At 44.0% G+C, this 16,903-nt stretch overlaps 2 protein-coding genes across 2 annotated transcripts in view; one reads left to right on the top strand and one right to left on the bottom strand.

The window, feature by feature from the left end:
* LOC106601593 (TBC1 domain family member 10B) overlaps positions 1–6,369 on the top strand; it is a 15,139-nt gene extending 8,770 nt beyond the window's left edge. The window contains exons 5-10 of the mRNA XM_014193914.2: positions 1,063–1,169; positions 1,302–1,416; positions 1,561–1,626; positions 1,703–1,892; positions 1,982–2,136; positions 2,320–6,369. Coding sequence (XP_014049389.2) covers positions 1,063–1,169; positions 1,302–1,416; positions 1,561–1,626; positions 1,703–1,892; positions 1,982–2,136; positions 2,320–3,135 — 1,449 coding nt within the window. The 3' untranslated portion in view covers positions 3,136–6,369. The remainder of the gene's footprint in view (positions 1–1,062; positions 1,170–1,301; positions 1,417–1,560; positions 1,627–1,702; positions 1,893–1,981; positions 2,137–2,319) is intronic.
* A 921-nt stretch (positions 6,370–7,290) lies between these two features.
* On the bottom strand, positions 7,291–11,607 carry mlc-2 (myosin regulatory light chain 2). The gene is made up of 7 exons (NM_001123716.1): positions 11,564–11,607; positions 10,747–10,845; positions 8,649–8,724; positions 8,176–8,280; positions 7,883–7,961; positions 7,728–7,776; positions 7,291–7,631 (listed from the first exon to the last, which is right to left on the bottom strand). Exons 1-7 carry the CDS (start codon positions 11,564–11,566, stop codon positions 7,530–7,532), a joined length of 513 nt encoding a protein of 170 aa, NP_001117188.1. The 5' UTR covers positions 11,567–11,607; the 3' UTR covers positions 7,291–7,529.
* Positions 11,608–16,903: the final 5,296 nt, after the last annotated feature.

Raw genomic sequence — 16,903 nt, 5'->3', positions numbered from 1 at the left:
ATTCCTACAGCCTCTATTTAGGGTCATTGTAGTCAAAATGTCACTGTAATCAAAACAACGTATTTGAGTACAGAAGTTCTTCAGTGAACTCTAGGTAGACAGAATAACTAAAACAGAAGTTCTTCAGTGAACTCTAGGTAGACAGAATAACTAAAACAGAAGTTCTTCAGTGAACTCTAGGTAGACAGAATAACTAAAACAGAAGTTCTTCAGTGAACTCTAGGTAGACAGAATAACTAAAACAGAAGTTCTTCAGTGAACTCTAGGTAGACAGAATAACTAAAACAGAAGTTCTTCAGTGAACTCTAGGTAGACAGAATAACTAAAACAGAAGTTCTTCAGTGAACTCTAGGTAGACAGAATAACTAAAACAGAAGTTCTTCAGTGAACTCTAGGTAGACAGAATAACTAAAACAGAAGTTCTTCAGTGAACTCTAGGTAGACAGAATAACTAAAACAGAAGTTCTTCAGTGAACTCTAGGTAGACAGAATAACTAAAACAGAAGTTCTTCAGTGAACTCTAGGTAGACAGAATAACTAAAACAGAAGTTCTTCAGTGAACTCTAGGTAGACAGAATAACTAAAACAGAAGTTCTTCAGTGAACTCTAGGTAGACAGAATAACTAAAACAGAAGTTCTTCAGTGAACTCTAGGTAGACAGAATAACTAAAACAGAAGTTCTTCAGTGAACTCTAGGTAGACAGAATAACTAAAACAGAAGTTAATGCGATGGGGAGGAGTTGTGGCTCGTTAGACCAGTTAGATCTCCAGGGGTGTTTATTAGGGGGTGCAGACACCTCCCCAGCTCTAAGCCTCTTATCCTGGGCAGTAATCCAGCCTGGCTGGGTCTACCTTCACAGACCTGGGGGTCTGGACAGATCATATCAGATAAACCCCTTTTCCTTCCCTTTCTCTGCTTTCACTCTGACACAGACATGCTTTGTTAAAGGCCTAGTTATACTCAGTCCGGTTCCATATTATGCTGCTCGAACTAGATATGTTGCTTTAAAGTTGCTCAATTAGAAATGTTCTGAAGTTTTCTTTCTCTCTTAATCTCTGTAGGAGTTGGAGAGGGAGCAGGGAGACCCTAAATGGTTGGACATTATAGAGAAGGACCTGCATAGACAGTTCCCCTTCCATGAGATGTTTGCTGCTCGCGGTGGACACGGGTAAATGACCATGCTGTACTGACGTATAACAGGATTTGTTCAGTCCATGTAGAGCACACTGACATGTACAATAAAAATGTACTTTGAGTGCATGCGTGCTAACTGTCTGTTCTCTTCTGGTGTGGCCTCCAGGCAGCAGGATCTGTACCGGGTACTGAAAGCCTACACAGTGTACAGACCTGAAGAGGGATACTGCCAGGCCCAGGCCCCGGTGGCTGCTGTCCTGCTCATGCACATGCCTGCTGAGGTGAGGGGCTGCTGGGGGACACAGAGAGAGGGAGGGGGACTGTGGAGGAGACTGGGAATGGGAACAATGTTATAGACTGATGAATTAGTGGGATGGGGCTAAGTGTTTATAATGTGGTATAATGTGTTTATTCCCAACTTGCAGCATGCCTTCTGGTGTCTGGTGCAGATCTGTGAGACGTACCTGCCTGGATACTATAGTGCTGGATTGGTGAGTAAATGAACGAACACGCACACACTGTATCTTCTTCTTTGGTGTACACTGAGACGACTCATCATTCTTTTAGGAAGCAATCCAGTTGGATGGAGAGATCTTCTTCTCTCTGCTACGTCGTGTCTGTCCCATGGCCTACCGTCACCTGAAGAAGTTTAAGATCGACCCCATTCTCTACATGACCGAGTGGTTCATGTGTGTCTTCTCACGCACCCTGCCGTGGTCCTGTGTGCTACGTGTGTGGGACATGTTCTTCTGTGAGGGTAAGACACTCTCTCACACACACACACACACACACACACAGTGCACATGATGCTGTGGCTAACTATTAGCTAACTGTGCTGTTTTCTAGGAGTGAAGATAGTGTTCCGTGTGGGCCTGGTGCTGCTCAAGCAGATGCTTGGCTCGGTGGATAAACTGCGGGAGGTCCAGGGCATGTACGAAACCATGGAGCGCCTCAGGAACATCCCACCTGAGTCTGTCAGAGAGGACCTATTGGTGCAGGAGGTGAGACTGTAAACAGTGTATACAGACAGACATACACACACACACACACACACATACACGTGTTCTCTAAACATACTCCTACTCTGACTCATTGACACGAGTCAAATGAGTCAACTGACATTTCACTGTCTGTGTGTCTAGATCTGGTTTGATGACTTCCTCTGTATGTCTGTGTCTGTGTAGGTGGTGTCCCTGGCGGTGACCGAGGCTCTGATTGAGAGGGAGTGCAGTATTCAGGTAAGGAAGTGGAGGGAGTCCAGGGGCGAACTGACCCACCAGCCTGTCCGAAGGCTCCACGGGACACGGGACATCCACGAGCACAAGCGTCGGGCCTCCGCCATCAGCTCCGGGGGTAGCTTCTCCTTCCTGGGGTCCATCCCCCCTCCAGGGCCCCTCAGGGCCTCCTCCAGCCTGCTCTCCCTCCCTGGCTTCCGCAAGTCCAAAACCCCCTTCCGCTCTCAGAAGAAGGGCTCCTTCTCTGGGGCCTCTGGGATGGAGGCCATGCAGCGACAGAACCCCTCAGCGGCAGCTTCAAGCCCACCCGGAGGCCCCGCCCACAAACCACCCATGTCTAGTGGCTCTGTAGCTAGGGCGCCTGCCTCTCAGAGTCCTTTGGTTGGGTCTGGTCCAGGCCCCTCTTCTGGCCCAGCCCAGACCTCAGCACAGAGCCAGCCTGGTGCCTCAGCCTCAGTACACCATACACCACCCAACACCCTCTCCCCCAAAGTCACCTCTGAGCAGATCACACCCACCATCCCATCACCCACCGCTAACAACACGCCTCTGCCCCCGTTCCCAGACGGAGGGAGAGGAGGAGCAGCTACAGGAGGAGAGGATGACAGGAAGAAGAAGAGCAAGGAAGACAAGAAGAAAGAGAAGGAGGAGGAGAAGAGGAAAGAGAAGGAGAAGAAGAAGGACAAAGCAGACAAGGAGAGCCAGAAGAAGGAGAAGGAGCGGGCAGAGAAGGAGAAGAAAAAGGAGAAAGGGGGGAAGAAATAGGACAGAGGGGGAGGAGAGGCAGAGGAGAAGAATGGAGCCACAGCACCAAGAGATTTGACCTAGTTTCTCCTGTTATTCCTTTACAAAGAACACAGTCAAGGAACAAAAGAGGACATGGAAACAAAAGACCCCCAGAAGTGGAATGAGAGAGAGAAAAGGAGAAGGCCTCCTGTATAGTGAATCTTGAGGACTACATATAGTCAGGATGATTTTGGAGACATCTGGATCATGGTTTTATTAGCACCCCAGGGGTCATTTCCCCCCCCCCATGCTTGCTTCATCAATGAGTTTGAATAATTAAGTTGGGACACGTTTCCTTTTGCAACTGGAGAATTGTCTGTGTGGTTCACAATGGATCTCCCAAGATCACACAACTGTTTTCTCATTTAGTTTTTTATTTGATTTAGTTTTTATCAGACTGAAGCTGGTGGACAGACAAGCTGTTGGACATAGAGTATGTGGGAGTTATAGATTGGGTGTAAATAGAACATCCTAAATCCATGTAGGATCCTTGAGTCGTTCCCCATAATGCCCTGTCATGTCCAGTCTGTGGTCAGGTGGTCACATGTCCAACCGGAATGCTAGCAGAAAAAAGTAAACGATTGAAAAATATCTCAAAGCCAGGCACTGAAGACCGTGATTGCTGGTAGTACTATGGTATTCGGATGTCTGGGAGGACCTATTTATTGTAGTGTTAAGTGTGTGTGTGTGTGTGCCTTAGTAGCGTAGTGAGCCGTGTTACCGTTCAATATTGCCACCCAGTTTCTCTGCTCTGTCTCTCATGTCTTTGTCTTCCTCTTTTTTGAGTTGCTTGTTTTCTCCCCCCTCTCTCTCATCTCTTGATCTCTAGTCCTCTGACCAGTGACGGAGGAATATAATCCCAACAGGTAAATGGAGAGATGTACACTGCGATAGGGAGGGTTTGTAAGGAGAGGGAGAAATGAACATGACATTCTGAGACTTGACAGACAGACATGGATCAGGATGGCACCTCCCTAACAACACATGGAGTGATTTCATTTTACAATGCAATTATTTTTTTTGTCTTTTCAAGTTTCTCGAGTATATTTATAGTGGGAGATGATGATAGATACTGGTAGTTTAGCGAGGGAGGGTCCTTCTGCATTCAATGACAACTCTGAATCTGCCCATCAAACCAAATGTCCATCTGTTATTTTTTTGCTTGTGATAAATTAAATAATATATATTTTATTTAGCCAAATATTAATAAGGGTGAGGCTTTTAGTAAATGAACCCATTGGAATGTGATCTATTTAGAGTGATTTGAGAAACTTATGTTGACCACTCCTGTTTGGTAGGTAGGTTGTTGAATCTCATCTGGATAGTTCATAGAGAATGATAGAGGCCTCCAGTGGCCAAAAGGCTGTTTTAGCATGAGCAGGGCCATGAGGGCTTCCACCATTTGAATGTAGTCAACTGAATGGGACTTCCAACTTCATTGACCGATCCCTTCTGGTGACCCTGTTGGAGTCGTGCAACCAGATCATCAGGAGGGATCAGCCAATCGGGAAGAAGAAAATTGACTACTTTGAAATGGAGATTGCCTCAATGAAGCTGTCACAGATGCCATAATGGCACAGATACAATTATGAGGCCTCTTTCCATATCTATGGGATAGTTTCACCTCTTACACCTGCGCCTTTAGGACCCATAGGAAGCCACTTGGTGCTGGGTGGGTCAGGCGTGCCAATGTAGCATTAACCTCTGAACTCTGACCTTCGGGCTCTGATGTATTTATGTACAAAGTTGGTTAATTTAATCAGATATTATATATGTATTATTCTTTATTTTGGATCTGACTGCTATTTTTCTATGCGAGTAAAGGACACCTGGTTAACTGGAAGAATGGCTGGTGATGTGAAGCCCAGTTTAAGGAGGATAATGTTAAGAATTGTTTTTTTTTTTAGATACTGGTATGGCTGTTTTGATTTCATTATTGCACATTTGTCCTTATCTTCTAAGATAACAAATCCTATTTATGTCATTTCATATTTCAAGTTTACTGTGGTAGCTATGGGTAATGTTAGGTCCACAATTCTCCATTTACCTTATTACAGTATTAAACCTGACAGTGATTGAAGAACAGGGGAATGACCATCATCATTTCAGTGAGCCGAAGGTCATAAAGTACTGTTTAAGATACTGGGAGGCATTTAGTCAACTCTGACAAGGGTTGTAATTGAAGATCTGAAGTTGTCTGTCTTTGTCACGTCAGTATGTTGTAACCAACCACCATAATGATGTTTTGAATACTCCCTAACCCACTCACACACAGTGTTATGTAACGTATGTATACTGTACATTAGATGGATAGTGCCGGTTAGTTACTGTAACACCATTCCTTGGTGGAAACCGTTGATTCTCTTAACACTGATTCTCTGTACTGTTTTTGTAGGAGAGGAGGGTTTTTAGTGTAATCGTAGCCAAAATGTCCGTTTTGTTCACTATTTGTCATTTTTTCCCCCCCAACTCATGTTATTTTTTTTAAGCCCCTGCTTTCCCCCTTCTTCCCCCACATTTTGCTTCCAGTCTTCTCAGAATCACTTTTGGATCAGCGTAGAGTCGGCGAAGATGACCTGAACATGTTTATGCAAACCTTATTGTTCACAAAGCATGTTGTCAAACAGCAGCACTGACGGCCAGCAATGCCACTGCTGAGATCAGTAGTTCTCATGGCAATAATTAGAAGTTGGAGAACCCTGAGAATGCTACAGAACCAATCAGGATAGAGCAATATTTCTCCAAGCAGGCCCTGGCTCCATCCTATTGGTTAGGCTCCTTAAGGTACTCAGTTCTGTGTTGAGTCATCAAGAGTTCATGACAGTCATCCTGTCATTGCTCCCAAATTTCATGATCTGGAATCAGTCCTCATGCCTGAAATAGCCAGGATGAGTCAACAGAGACACTTAGGTCCAGAGTGCATTTCTACATTGGTCCTGAAATCCTTGAGCTTGATTGCTTTTAATTGGGAGCGTCCCATTGATTAGATTTTAAAGGTTGTTGCTTTTAAGTTTTTCTATTTTGTCATGGTTTCTCCACAACTGTATGTCTTTTGTTGTTTTAAGTTTACATGGAACTGTTATTGTTGGAAAAATAAAATCCTAGATAATGAAATGCATTCCTTACCTGCAGAAGAAAATCTACACATGATGTATTTAATTAATAATGATAATGACAGTTGTGATGAATAATAAACCATAATATATTAAAGAACCCTGCTCTGTCTTGCATTCTTGTTTCATATTGATATAGCCTGCATTCTCCCAATGAGCTGTGCATGAACATTTTCTTCCATTCTGGAAAAACTTCATATTTCAGACAGTCTATGGTCCAGCAGGGGGCAGTTAAGGTGTATGATTTCTGTCTTTACAAATGAGCCTAGTCTGCGGATAAGATTTTGGTGGTTTCTCAGACAATTTGTATTTCTTCCCCCTATGCACACAGCACAGGAAATACACCCACGCCAGCCCTGTTGTTTCTCAATCCCACTCTACCAGAACCACTCATGAACAGAGACACTAGTGTACAAAAGATAAGAGCTTTTATTCACAGTTAGTCCCTTTTATTCATTACAGAGGAGTTTCTGGCAGAATAAAGCTAGTCCAGGTGCAGAAAACAAAGAAGCTTATAGAAAACAAAGAGGTAGAAGTAAAGGAGGAAAGGGAGGAGGGAAAGGAGGTGAAGACGAGTGTTTTCTTTGCGTCCTTTCTCTTCTCTCTAGCAGCCTTTCTCACTTCTTGAGAAAAACGTAGCCGTCACTTTAAGGAGACCCTGTTTTTCTCTAGCCTCATTCCTTCTTAGAATATCTCCTATTTCCCCACCTTATCTTCAGGAGATAAACTCTACAATTATTATAGAACGATTTCTCTCTGTTTGGTTTATTTGCCCATCTGAGGGTTAAATTAAGGGGGCGAAAGGACTTCCAGGTCTAACCTCTGAGCTGTTGCAGCCGAGGCAAAGACTGGTGCTCCATTTCACCTTGGGGTTTACACATCCATACCACAGCAGTGGAATACGACTTGCTGTGTGCATTTCTTCTAACAGAGAGACTGGGGAAACAACCAATGATAGATAGGAGTAAGAGATGAAAAGGAGGAAGAGGGTTAAGGGAAGGGAAAGCGGATGAGAAAGAGATGGAGATGTTAAAAGATCATTTTTATTGAAAATAATCCCATATCCCCACGAACAAACATAGACAACCCATGAGCGCCCGCTCTCACACAAATGTCTTGAGTAGAGACGAGTCTTTTAGAGAATTTGTGTGCGTGAGAGACAGAGCACACGAGTACACATAAAGAGAATAGAAGGAAGAACAGAGGAGCAGGAAGGTAGAATGGCAAGGGAGGCTGTTTTCTTTTCTTCTGTCTGTTTCATTACTCCTCCTTCTCCTCTCCGTGTGTGATTACGTAGCAGATTTGCTTGTAGTCTACGTTGCCGGCCACATCTGGGGGGAAGGCAGCCCACAGGTTCTTCATCTGAGGGGAGGAGAAGGAGGGTCAGCCACTCATCAAGTCAAGGGACAAGGAGAGATCATGATGATATTCAAACTGAATGGTGAGAAATGTACTCACCTCCTCTGCAGAGAACCTGTCGCACTGAGTGGTCAGGAGCTCCTGAAGGCTAGAGAGAGAGGGAGACAAAGTCACAAACATTCATGAAGCTGTGGATTCTGTTATGGAGTGCACTCATTACTACAACTGTAAAATAAGGAAGGAAATATTCTCACAATTCCTTCTTGATGAAACCGGTAGCCTCGGGGTCCAGGACCTTGAAAGCACTAACGATGACATCCTCGGGATCAGCACCTGAGATACACAGAGCGTCAGTCAGGCATGTTACACTGACAGCAAGACACATGCAATGTCCTCAGATATGGGAGTGTACTTAGAAAGCCACTAGCACTTTAAAGCGATTATAACCTGGTTATAACAAGTTAGACAGTGAGCCTAACAGAGTCAAACCAAGAAATGAGGAGATGTGCAACAGAAATAAAGCAAGTACAGTGAGTTATAGACCCACCCTTGAGCTTCTCTCCAAACATGGTGAGGAAGACGGTGAAGTTGATGGGGCCGCTGGCCTCCTTGACCATGGCTTCCAGCTCCTCATTCTTCACATTCAACTGGCCTACAGAGCAGGGTGGGAGTGGAGGTTAGCTAGCACCATTATCTATCTATCTATCTATCTATCTATCTATCTATCTATCTATCTATCTATCTATCTATCTATCTATCTATCTATCTATCTATCTATCTATCTATCTATCTATCTATCTATCTATCTATCTATCTATCTATCTATCTCTCTCTCTCTCTCTCTCTCTCTCTCTCTCTCTCTCTCTCTCTCTCTCTCACACACACACACAAACACATACACACATATACAGTACATATAGGACATTGTGGACATACTAAGGCACACTTTTAATAGAGACAGGTCAGTCACATAATATGTCCTCAGAATCTTAAAAGGTCTTAAATGTAACCCTTGCTCACCCATTGAGGCCAGCACGTCCCTCAAGTCATCCTTGCTGATGATACCGTCTCTGTTCTGGTCAATGATTGTGAAAGCCTGAGAAGGAGGGAAGGAGGGAGGGAAGAATTGAGGGACAGATAATGTCTGGCATTACATGAACACCAGTCACCAGAGTCTGCCAAGTTGTCATCCCCAGTGTGACATGGAGGAGGGGGGGTTCAGTCCTGTGCGTAGTGGGACATGGAGGAGGGGGGTTCAGTCCTGTGTGTAGTGGGACATGGAGGAGGGGGGGTTCAGTCCTGTGTGTAGTGGGACATGGAGGAGGGGGGTTGAGTCCTGTGTGTAGTGTGCATGTGGAGGGGGGGCTTGAGTCCTGTGCGTAGTGGGACATGGAGGAGGGGGGGTTCAGTCCTGTGTGTAGTGGGACATGGAGGAGGGGGGGTTCAGTCCTGTGTGTAGTGGGACATGGAGGAGGGGGGGTTCAGTCCTGTGGGTAGTGGGATGTGGAGGAGGGGGGGTTCAGTCCTGTGTGTAGTGGGACATGGAGGGGGGGGTTCAGTCCTGTGTGTAGTGGGACATGGAGGAGGGGGTTCAGTCCTGTGGGTAGTGGGATGTGGAGGAGGGGGGGTTCAGTCCTGTGTGTAGTGGGACATGGAGGAGGGGGGGTTCAGTCCTGTGTGTAGTGGGACGTGGAGGAGGGGGGGTTCAGTCCTGTGGGTAGTGGGACATGGAGGAGGGGGGGTTCAGTCCTGTGTGTAGTGGGACGTGGGTAGCATGTACACTCCATACAACTTAGAGACACCTCTGTCAACTATGGTCATTTAAGTGCCAGGTGCTGCCTATCTATGGCACAATGCTATGTAACCCTTGTTAGGCGAGACCTAAAAAGAACAAGAAATGTAAATTCTTACATTTAGGGAGAGCTCATTAAGTTACACCTGTTAAATCCTTCTTCCACTGTCCCAGCCTGTCTCTGGACCTCATCTCTTACGTCTATGAAACCCAAGAGGACCCCCATGGTTGATCTTGAACTTAAAAAAGCAGCTGGTAATCCATCTTCCTGACTCACACACATGCACACACACACACCCCATCATTGCAAAGTGTTAAGACTGTCCCAATGATGATGTCAGACATTCCCCAAGTGATACTTAAGAAGTCTGTATCACTTACAGCAGCAAGAATTCCCTCCGTCAAGTCTGTGCCCATATCCCTTGACAACACTTTTGAAAACACATACTATCATATACAATCTCCCACCTACTGCCAGATCCCTATTTCCTGACCTTATCCATCCTTCCATACACACAGTATCCTTCCCTACACTCCTTCCACTTTCTACCCTCCGTCTTTCATCTACATACCGTTCACCTCTCCAACTTTCCTCTCCTCATAAACAGGTACACTAACCTGCCTTCCAAACTCTAGACCTTATCAGAAGCTCAAGAAGGTGCCCCCCCCAACCCCTTCTGTTCCCCTCGGTCCCCACCTGTTCTCCCCCTGTCCACACCCATCCCCCCCCCCAGTGACCCCCCTTTCATCCCCGCCCCCCTCACTGCCCTTCCCCTCTCCTCTGTGTGCAGCGTGCCAGCCAGGGCCCAGTTGTCCTGCCATACTTAAACACGCAGCCCTCAGCAGCAGAGGACTTAAGATGAGAGGTTGAGTGACAGCTGAAGGCTCAGACGAGAGGGAGGCCTGGAGAGCTTCAAAAGGTTACAGAAACTTCAGAGCTTCTCCTCATGACATTCTTTGCTTTTTTTAAGTTGGGAGAGAGGGGGGACAGACAAAATAGCAACTGCACTGAGAATTTACCAATCAGAGGCCAGCCCCCTAAATCTAATTTGGGGTTCGCTCCTTTAATGAAACAAGGAAAAACAGTACACCGTGATTGACTCATGATTATAACAGTATCAATTTAGCCGCTGTGCCTGTCTGTTTCAGTGTTAGCAACTATTTCAGCCACTCTACAGCATAATTAGGTTACAATGAAACTGAGTGGTGGCCAGACTAGAGTCACTCACTCTCAGCCCAGATAGGGAGTTGAAAGGAAATCTGTCCCATTGACATTTAAGGTGTAAAAGTGATGAGGTGTTACATAGTGTGTTAAGAAATCCTCACCTCCTTGTACTCCTGGATCTGGCTCTGCTCAAACATGGAGAACACGTTGGAGGAACCGCCCTCTGCTGCTGCTCCCCTCCTCTTGGCCTTCTTGGGTGCCTGAAGGACAAACACATCAACTGCTTAACAATGGGACCTTCTAGGTCTGTTCATCCTGCAGCTGTAGCCCTCAGGAGGCCAATTAGTGACCTTTGACTTCAGTGTCAAGCTGTTCCTGGTCAGGGACAGGCGAGTGGATGTCTTTGTGTGTAGGTCCAGTACACTATTCCGTCTGCCATCTAGCGTTACAGTCTTTGATCTGACTATCAGTGTGATGTGGGGTGAATATGTGTGGTCCACCATTAAATCCTGCCACTATGTCTTAAATGTAGTTTAACATCCCTTACTACCTAGCTCTTGAAATGTTCTCAGAACACTTCAGGAACAATCTTTCTCTGGCTCAGGACAGAGGAGGATGTTTTTGAATGTGGATGTATTAAAACATGAATTATCTTCAGGTAGCTAACCTTTTACAGCATCTTTTATATAAATGTTGTTAATAAAGTGTTAACAAAATGTTTAGATCCTGTGAATGGTATTGTATATCCAGGAACAGCTTAACACAAAATGTCTAAAAATGGCACCACACAAAAAAGTCCAAAGTACAGTTGAGTTTTAAAAAGTTGTTCCATCATTTCTTTTTCAATCTAGCAAAAAAGCTTAAAATAGAAAAACAAGAAGATCTGGAAATGCTGTGTTATTCCTGGAGGTTCCCACCGACAGCACACAGAGTAGTGGACAGGTAAGCAGTCAGAAAGTGAGGACCGGTGTTACTCACCATCTCGAGACGGTATGTATGGAGGTTTGGATGGTCAACAAGAGAAGAGACTGATGTGAAGCCGCATTAAACCCCTATCCTCGGGGGCTTATATACCTCTGTAGACCGTGCTAACTTTAGCCACAGCCTCAAGTTTGGATTTGTAGAGGCAGAGAGAGGGAGGGATGAGTTTGAAGCAAAAGTTAAGCGACAGGCAAAATGAGGGACAAGCTATCCCCTTACAGGAGATCAGAAATAGACCCAGGAGTCTTGGAATGAAGGGAACCCGATACAACAGGGACCAGGCCATACGTTTAGTTTCCCATGTGGACTAATATGGACATTCAGGACGTAAAAGGCTTGATGGACTGCTGGCTGGCTGGACACATCTTGGCACCGTCCCATCCCTCCATAGTCTCCATCACCATCACACTTCAGTGTGGCACATCAACCTATCATTGACTTTAATTTTTCCATTACAATATTAAAGGCTTAAATAAACACATTTTGTGCTCTCAGTGACTTGAAATGTAGATTTTTATGCATGTGCATGCATGGGTAGATATATTTCTCTGTCTACACTTTCTATATTCCTATGTCCAGCAATTTCCACAGGTAATTGAAACAGCCTTCTCACATTTTGCGTGGCACTGCACATAACTGCACTGTCCAGCATGCATATGTAATGTCATGACATAAAATACTGTCACTGCATCAATATTTTCAATATTTTGGGAACACTCTGGTACAGTGTTTGTGTATATTAGACCATGTTTATTGTTGTCGGTAGTGAGGTCTCCCATAATCCCCCTAGAGTCTAAAGGCCCGACCCTGGGTTTCTATTAGGCTAACATATGGAGTTGTTGTAAGATGGTTATACCAAGGACCATTCGGCTATTTGATTTTGAATTTAAGGACCTCTGTAGTGGTATATTTTTGAGTTAATAGCAAAAGCCCAAATTCAATGTTTCATTAAATAATAATAATAAAACAAATAATATTATTAATATATATATATATATATATATATATATATATATATATATATATATATATATATATACAGTGCATTCTGAAAGTATTCAAACCCCTTGACAGCTTTATTCTAAAATGGATTACATTCATTTTTCCCCCTTGTCAATCTACACACAATACCCCATAATGACAAAGAGGATAAAAAAAACTGTTGTTGAAATTTTAGCAAAGGTATTACTTTAAAAAAAAAAAACCTTATAAGTATTCAGACTCTTTGCTATGAAACTCAAAATTGAGCTAAGGTGCATCCTGTTTCCATTAATCATCCTTGAGATGTTTCTACAACTTGATTGGAGTCCATCTGTGGTAAATTCAATTGATTGGACAAGATTTGGAAACCCACCTACCTGTCTATATAAGTTCCCACAGTTGACAGTGCATGTCAGAGCAAAAACCAAGCCATGAGTTTGAAGGAACTGTCCGTAGAGCTCAGAGACAGGACTGTGTCGAGGCACTGCAAAATTCTGCAGCATTGAAGGTTACCAAGAACACAGTGGCCTCCTTTATTCTTAAATGGAAGAAGTTTGGAACCACCTAGACTCTTCCTAGAGCTGGCTGCCCGGCCAATGAGCAATCGGGGGAGAAGGGCCTTGGTCAGGGAGATGACCAAGAACCCGATGGTCCCTCTGACAGAGCTCCAGAATTCCTCTGTGGAGATGGGAGAACCTTCCAGAAGGACAACCATCTCTGCAGCACTCCACCAATCAGGCCTTTATGGTAGAGTGGCCAGACGGAAGCCATTGCTCAGTAAAAGGCACATGACAGCCCGCTTGGAGTTTGCCAAAAGGCACCTAAAGGACTCTCAGACCATGAGAAACAAGATTCTCTGGTCTGATGAAACCAAGAGTGAACTCTTTGGCCTGAATGCCAAGCGTCACGTCTGGAGGAAACCTGGCACCATCCCTACAGTGAAGCATGGTGGTGGCAGCATCATGCTGTGGGGATGTTTTTAGTCATGATCGAGGGAAAGATGAACGGAGCAAAGTACAGAGAGATCCTTGATGAAAACCTGCTCCAGAGCGCTCAGGACCTCAGACTAGGGCAAAGGTTCAACTTCCAACAGGACAACGACCCTAAGCACACAGCCAAGACAACGCAGGAGTGGCTTCGGGACAAGTCTCTGAATTTCCTTGAGTGGCCCAGCCAGAGCCCGGACTTGAACCCGATCAAACATCTCTGGAGAGACCTGAAAATAGCTGTGCAGCGACGCTCCCATCCATCATGACAGAGCTTGAGAGGATCTGCAGAGAAGAATGTGAAACTCCAAATACAGGTGTGCCAAGCTTGTTGGGTCATACCCAAGAAAACTCAAAGTTGTAATCGCTGCCAAAGGTGCTTCAACAAAGTACTGAGTAAGGATCAGAATACTTAAGTAAATGTTAAATTTCAGTTTTTTATTTGGTATAAATTTGCAGACATTTCTAAGAATCTGTTTTTGCATTTTCATTATGGGGTATTGTGTGTAGATTGATGAGGATATAATTTAAAAAAAATCTATTTTAGAGTAAGGCTGTAATGTAACAGAATGTGAAAAAGTCAAGGGGTCTGAATACTTTCTGAATGCACTGTATATACAGTACCAGTCAGAAGTTTGGACACACATACTCATTCCAGTGTTATTCTTTATTTTTACTATTTTCTACAAAAAAGTGTTAAACAAATCAAAATGTATTTTATATTTGTGATTCTTTAAAGCAGCCACCCTTTTCCTTGATGACAGTTTTGCACTCTCTTGGCATTATCTATATTATTATGTAGAAAATAAAGGAAAAACCCTTGAATTAGTAGGTGTGTCCAAACTTTTGACTGGTTATTTATACTGTATCACAGTTGGTTGGTGGCACCTTCATTTGGGAGGACGGGCTTGTGGTAATGGCTGGAGCGGATTAAATGGAATGGTATCAAACGCATGGTTTCTGTGTGTTTGATGCCCTTCCATTCGTGCCGTTCCAGCCATTATTATGAGCCATCCAACCCTCAGCAGCCTCCTGTGTAATGTGTGTATAGATACAGTATTTTATTATTTGATGGAACATTGAATTTGGCCTTTTGCTATTAGCCCATAGAAACGCATTGAATAATATATTCATACATGGCAAAAAAAGGAAGTACGTTTTATAGTGTCTGTCCTATATCTGAGAGATACAAGAAAGCTCAGGAAATTACTTTCAAACGAGTCTTGTTAGGTTTGTGGGTGTCGTAGAGCCAAACAACGATTTGTAGGTGTTCATGAGAGTCACAGCTTTCGATGGTGGGGTAATATTAATTGGATGCTACAGACATTTTTGCAAGAAGACTGACAAACACCGCTGTGGCTCCACCACTTTCCACTGCAGATGCAGAAGGCCGACATCTGCGAATGTGATGGATTGGAGACGCGGCCCATCCCAAAACAATTCAGATATCTCAAGCTTAACAGACATTTTTATGGGGATGTTTTTTATTTTGCTAATTCGATTAGCACAAGGGTCCCGTTAAGAGGTTTTACCATCAGTATCAGGAGTGCTAAAGAAACTATACTCCCTAAAACCAACCTCAGGTTGTTAACCTTTGACAAAAACCCAAGAAACTTCAGGCACTGTTAACTTCTGACCAATGCCCTTTTTCCTCCTAGGTTTTATTAGGGATCCTACTTTAGTGATGCACACACTTTCATTTGTTTTCATAGTGCCACCCCCCCACACACACACACACAGTTTTATATTGCTATCCTTGTGGTGACCAAATAATTGATTCCCATCCTAAAGACGATTTACCCTAACCTTGAACCTAACCGTAACCCTAACTTTATTCCTAAACCCCCAACCTTAAACCCATATCAAACCATAACTCCTAACCTTAATTGTAACCCTAACCCCAATTGTAACCCTAACCCAAAACCTAACCCGTAAGCCTAAAATAGCATTTTTCCTTGTGGACTCAGAAGGATAGTTAAACACACACACACACACACACACACACACACACACACACACACACACACACACACACACACACACACACACACACACACACACACACACACACACACACAGCTCTCTCTCACTCCTAATGCCATGTTGGAGGGGATCACAGGGAGGGGGACTGAGGGTGCAGGAGGAGCTCTGAGGAGAATATATATGAGGGACAGCTGAGAAAGACCAAAATAGCAAAAGAAACTTGTCTGCCCCCCCACTCATCATCAATTGTAAAACTGTCCATCCATAGTTCATCCACTCATCTAGTTGTTTTTATATATTCCAGTCTGGTGTCTTTTATTTTTTTATTTGAATCAACTTAAACCCAAAGTGCCACCAGACAGGTGAGAAGCTTCCCCAGTCTCGGGAGACTATGGTAGGGCCTGTAACCTGCCGTCGGTTGTCTGTGTTGTTCTATGACCTCTGATCTGCCTTGTTATTGCCATGGTCACACAGGAATGTAAAGTTATTTTTCATTATCCTTTAGTTTATTTAACCAGGGAAGTTACATTCAGAGATGCTTGGTCATATGCTGTACCATACATTATCTATACACAGTTCCGTAACAGGACCCCATACTTCCTTATATAGAGTGCACATAGCCTACTTTATTATAAGACAGGTTACTAGGGGTGTTCAATGTCGGTCCTGGAGGGCCAAAATACTTCTGGCTTTCATCCTCTCCTTCTAATAAGTGACTAATTCAGACCTGGGACACCAGGTGAGTGCGATTAACTACCAGGTAGAAACAAAGTGTTTCAACCCTCCAGGACCGGAATTGAACAGCCCTGGGTTACACCTTATGGCTTGTTTATATCCTGTCACAGTGTGAGGAGACGTTAATATACAGATGTATGTGCTTTGTGTAAGGTGACACACTTCCACGCTCCCCTCGACAAATCTATCACATTCTAGATGACTGGTTTGAATTTCTGGTATGTGGTGAAGCCAAAGTCTCATCTTTGAGACGAACATAGAAAACCACTTTCACACTTCAACTTAAAAGGTTAAAGTTTCGACTTTTAGCTGGCACTCTTATCCAGAGCAGATATGGATGCGAGCCTTGCTCAAGGGCACATTCACAGATTTTTCACCTAGTCAGCTCAGGGATTCGAACCAGCAACCTTTGGGTTATTGGCCCAATGCTCTTTACTGCTAGGATACCTGCCACTGGGTGTGAACTTCAGTTTGATCCATTGATCTGATATTCTTAAATATGTAACTTGTTTATTTTACCACTGGTGTCTCACTAGTGTACATTATATTAATCCTCATATATCCTTATCTCAGAACCCAGATCCAAATCTCACATCTGTCATGAGAGACTACATTGGTCCTGTTAATATTAGCTCACTTTTCATCTCTTGGT

The sequence above is a fragment of the Salmo salar genome, chromosome ssa03 (genome assembly GCF_905237065.1).
Source record: "Salmo salar chromosome ssa03, Ssal_v3.1, whole genome shotgun sequence".
NCBI lineage: Eukaryota > Metazoa > Chordata > Actinopteri > Salmoniformes > Salmonidae > Salmo > Salmo salar.
The sequence above is the reverse complement of the archived record's forward strand: the minus strand, read 5'-3'. Positions and strand labels throughout refer to the sequence as shown.

Coding starts and splice junctions, on each gene's coding strand:
- mlc-2 (NM_001123716.1), bottom strand. Junction 8,281..8,648: donor GGACGTGCTGGCCTCAATGG/GTGAGCAAGGGT, acceptor CCTGCTCTGTAG/GCCAGTTGAATGTGAAGAAT. Junction 7,777..7,882: donor GGTTTCATCAAGAAGGAATT/GTGAGAATATTT, acceptor CTCTCTCTCTAG/CCTTCAGGAGCTCCTGACCA.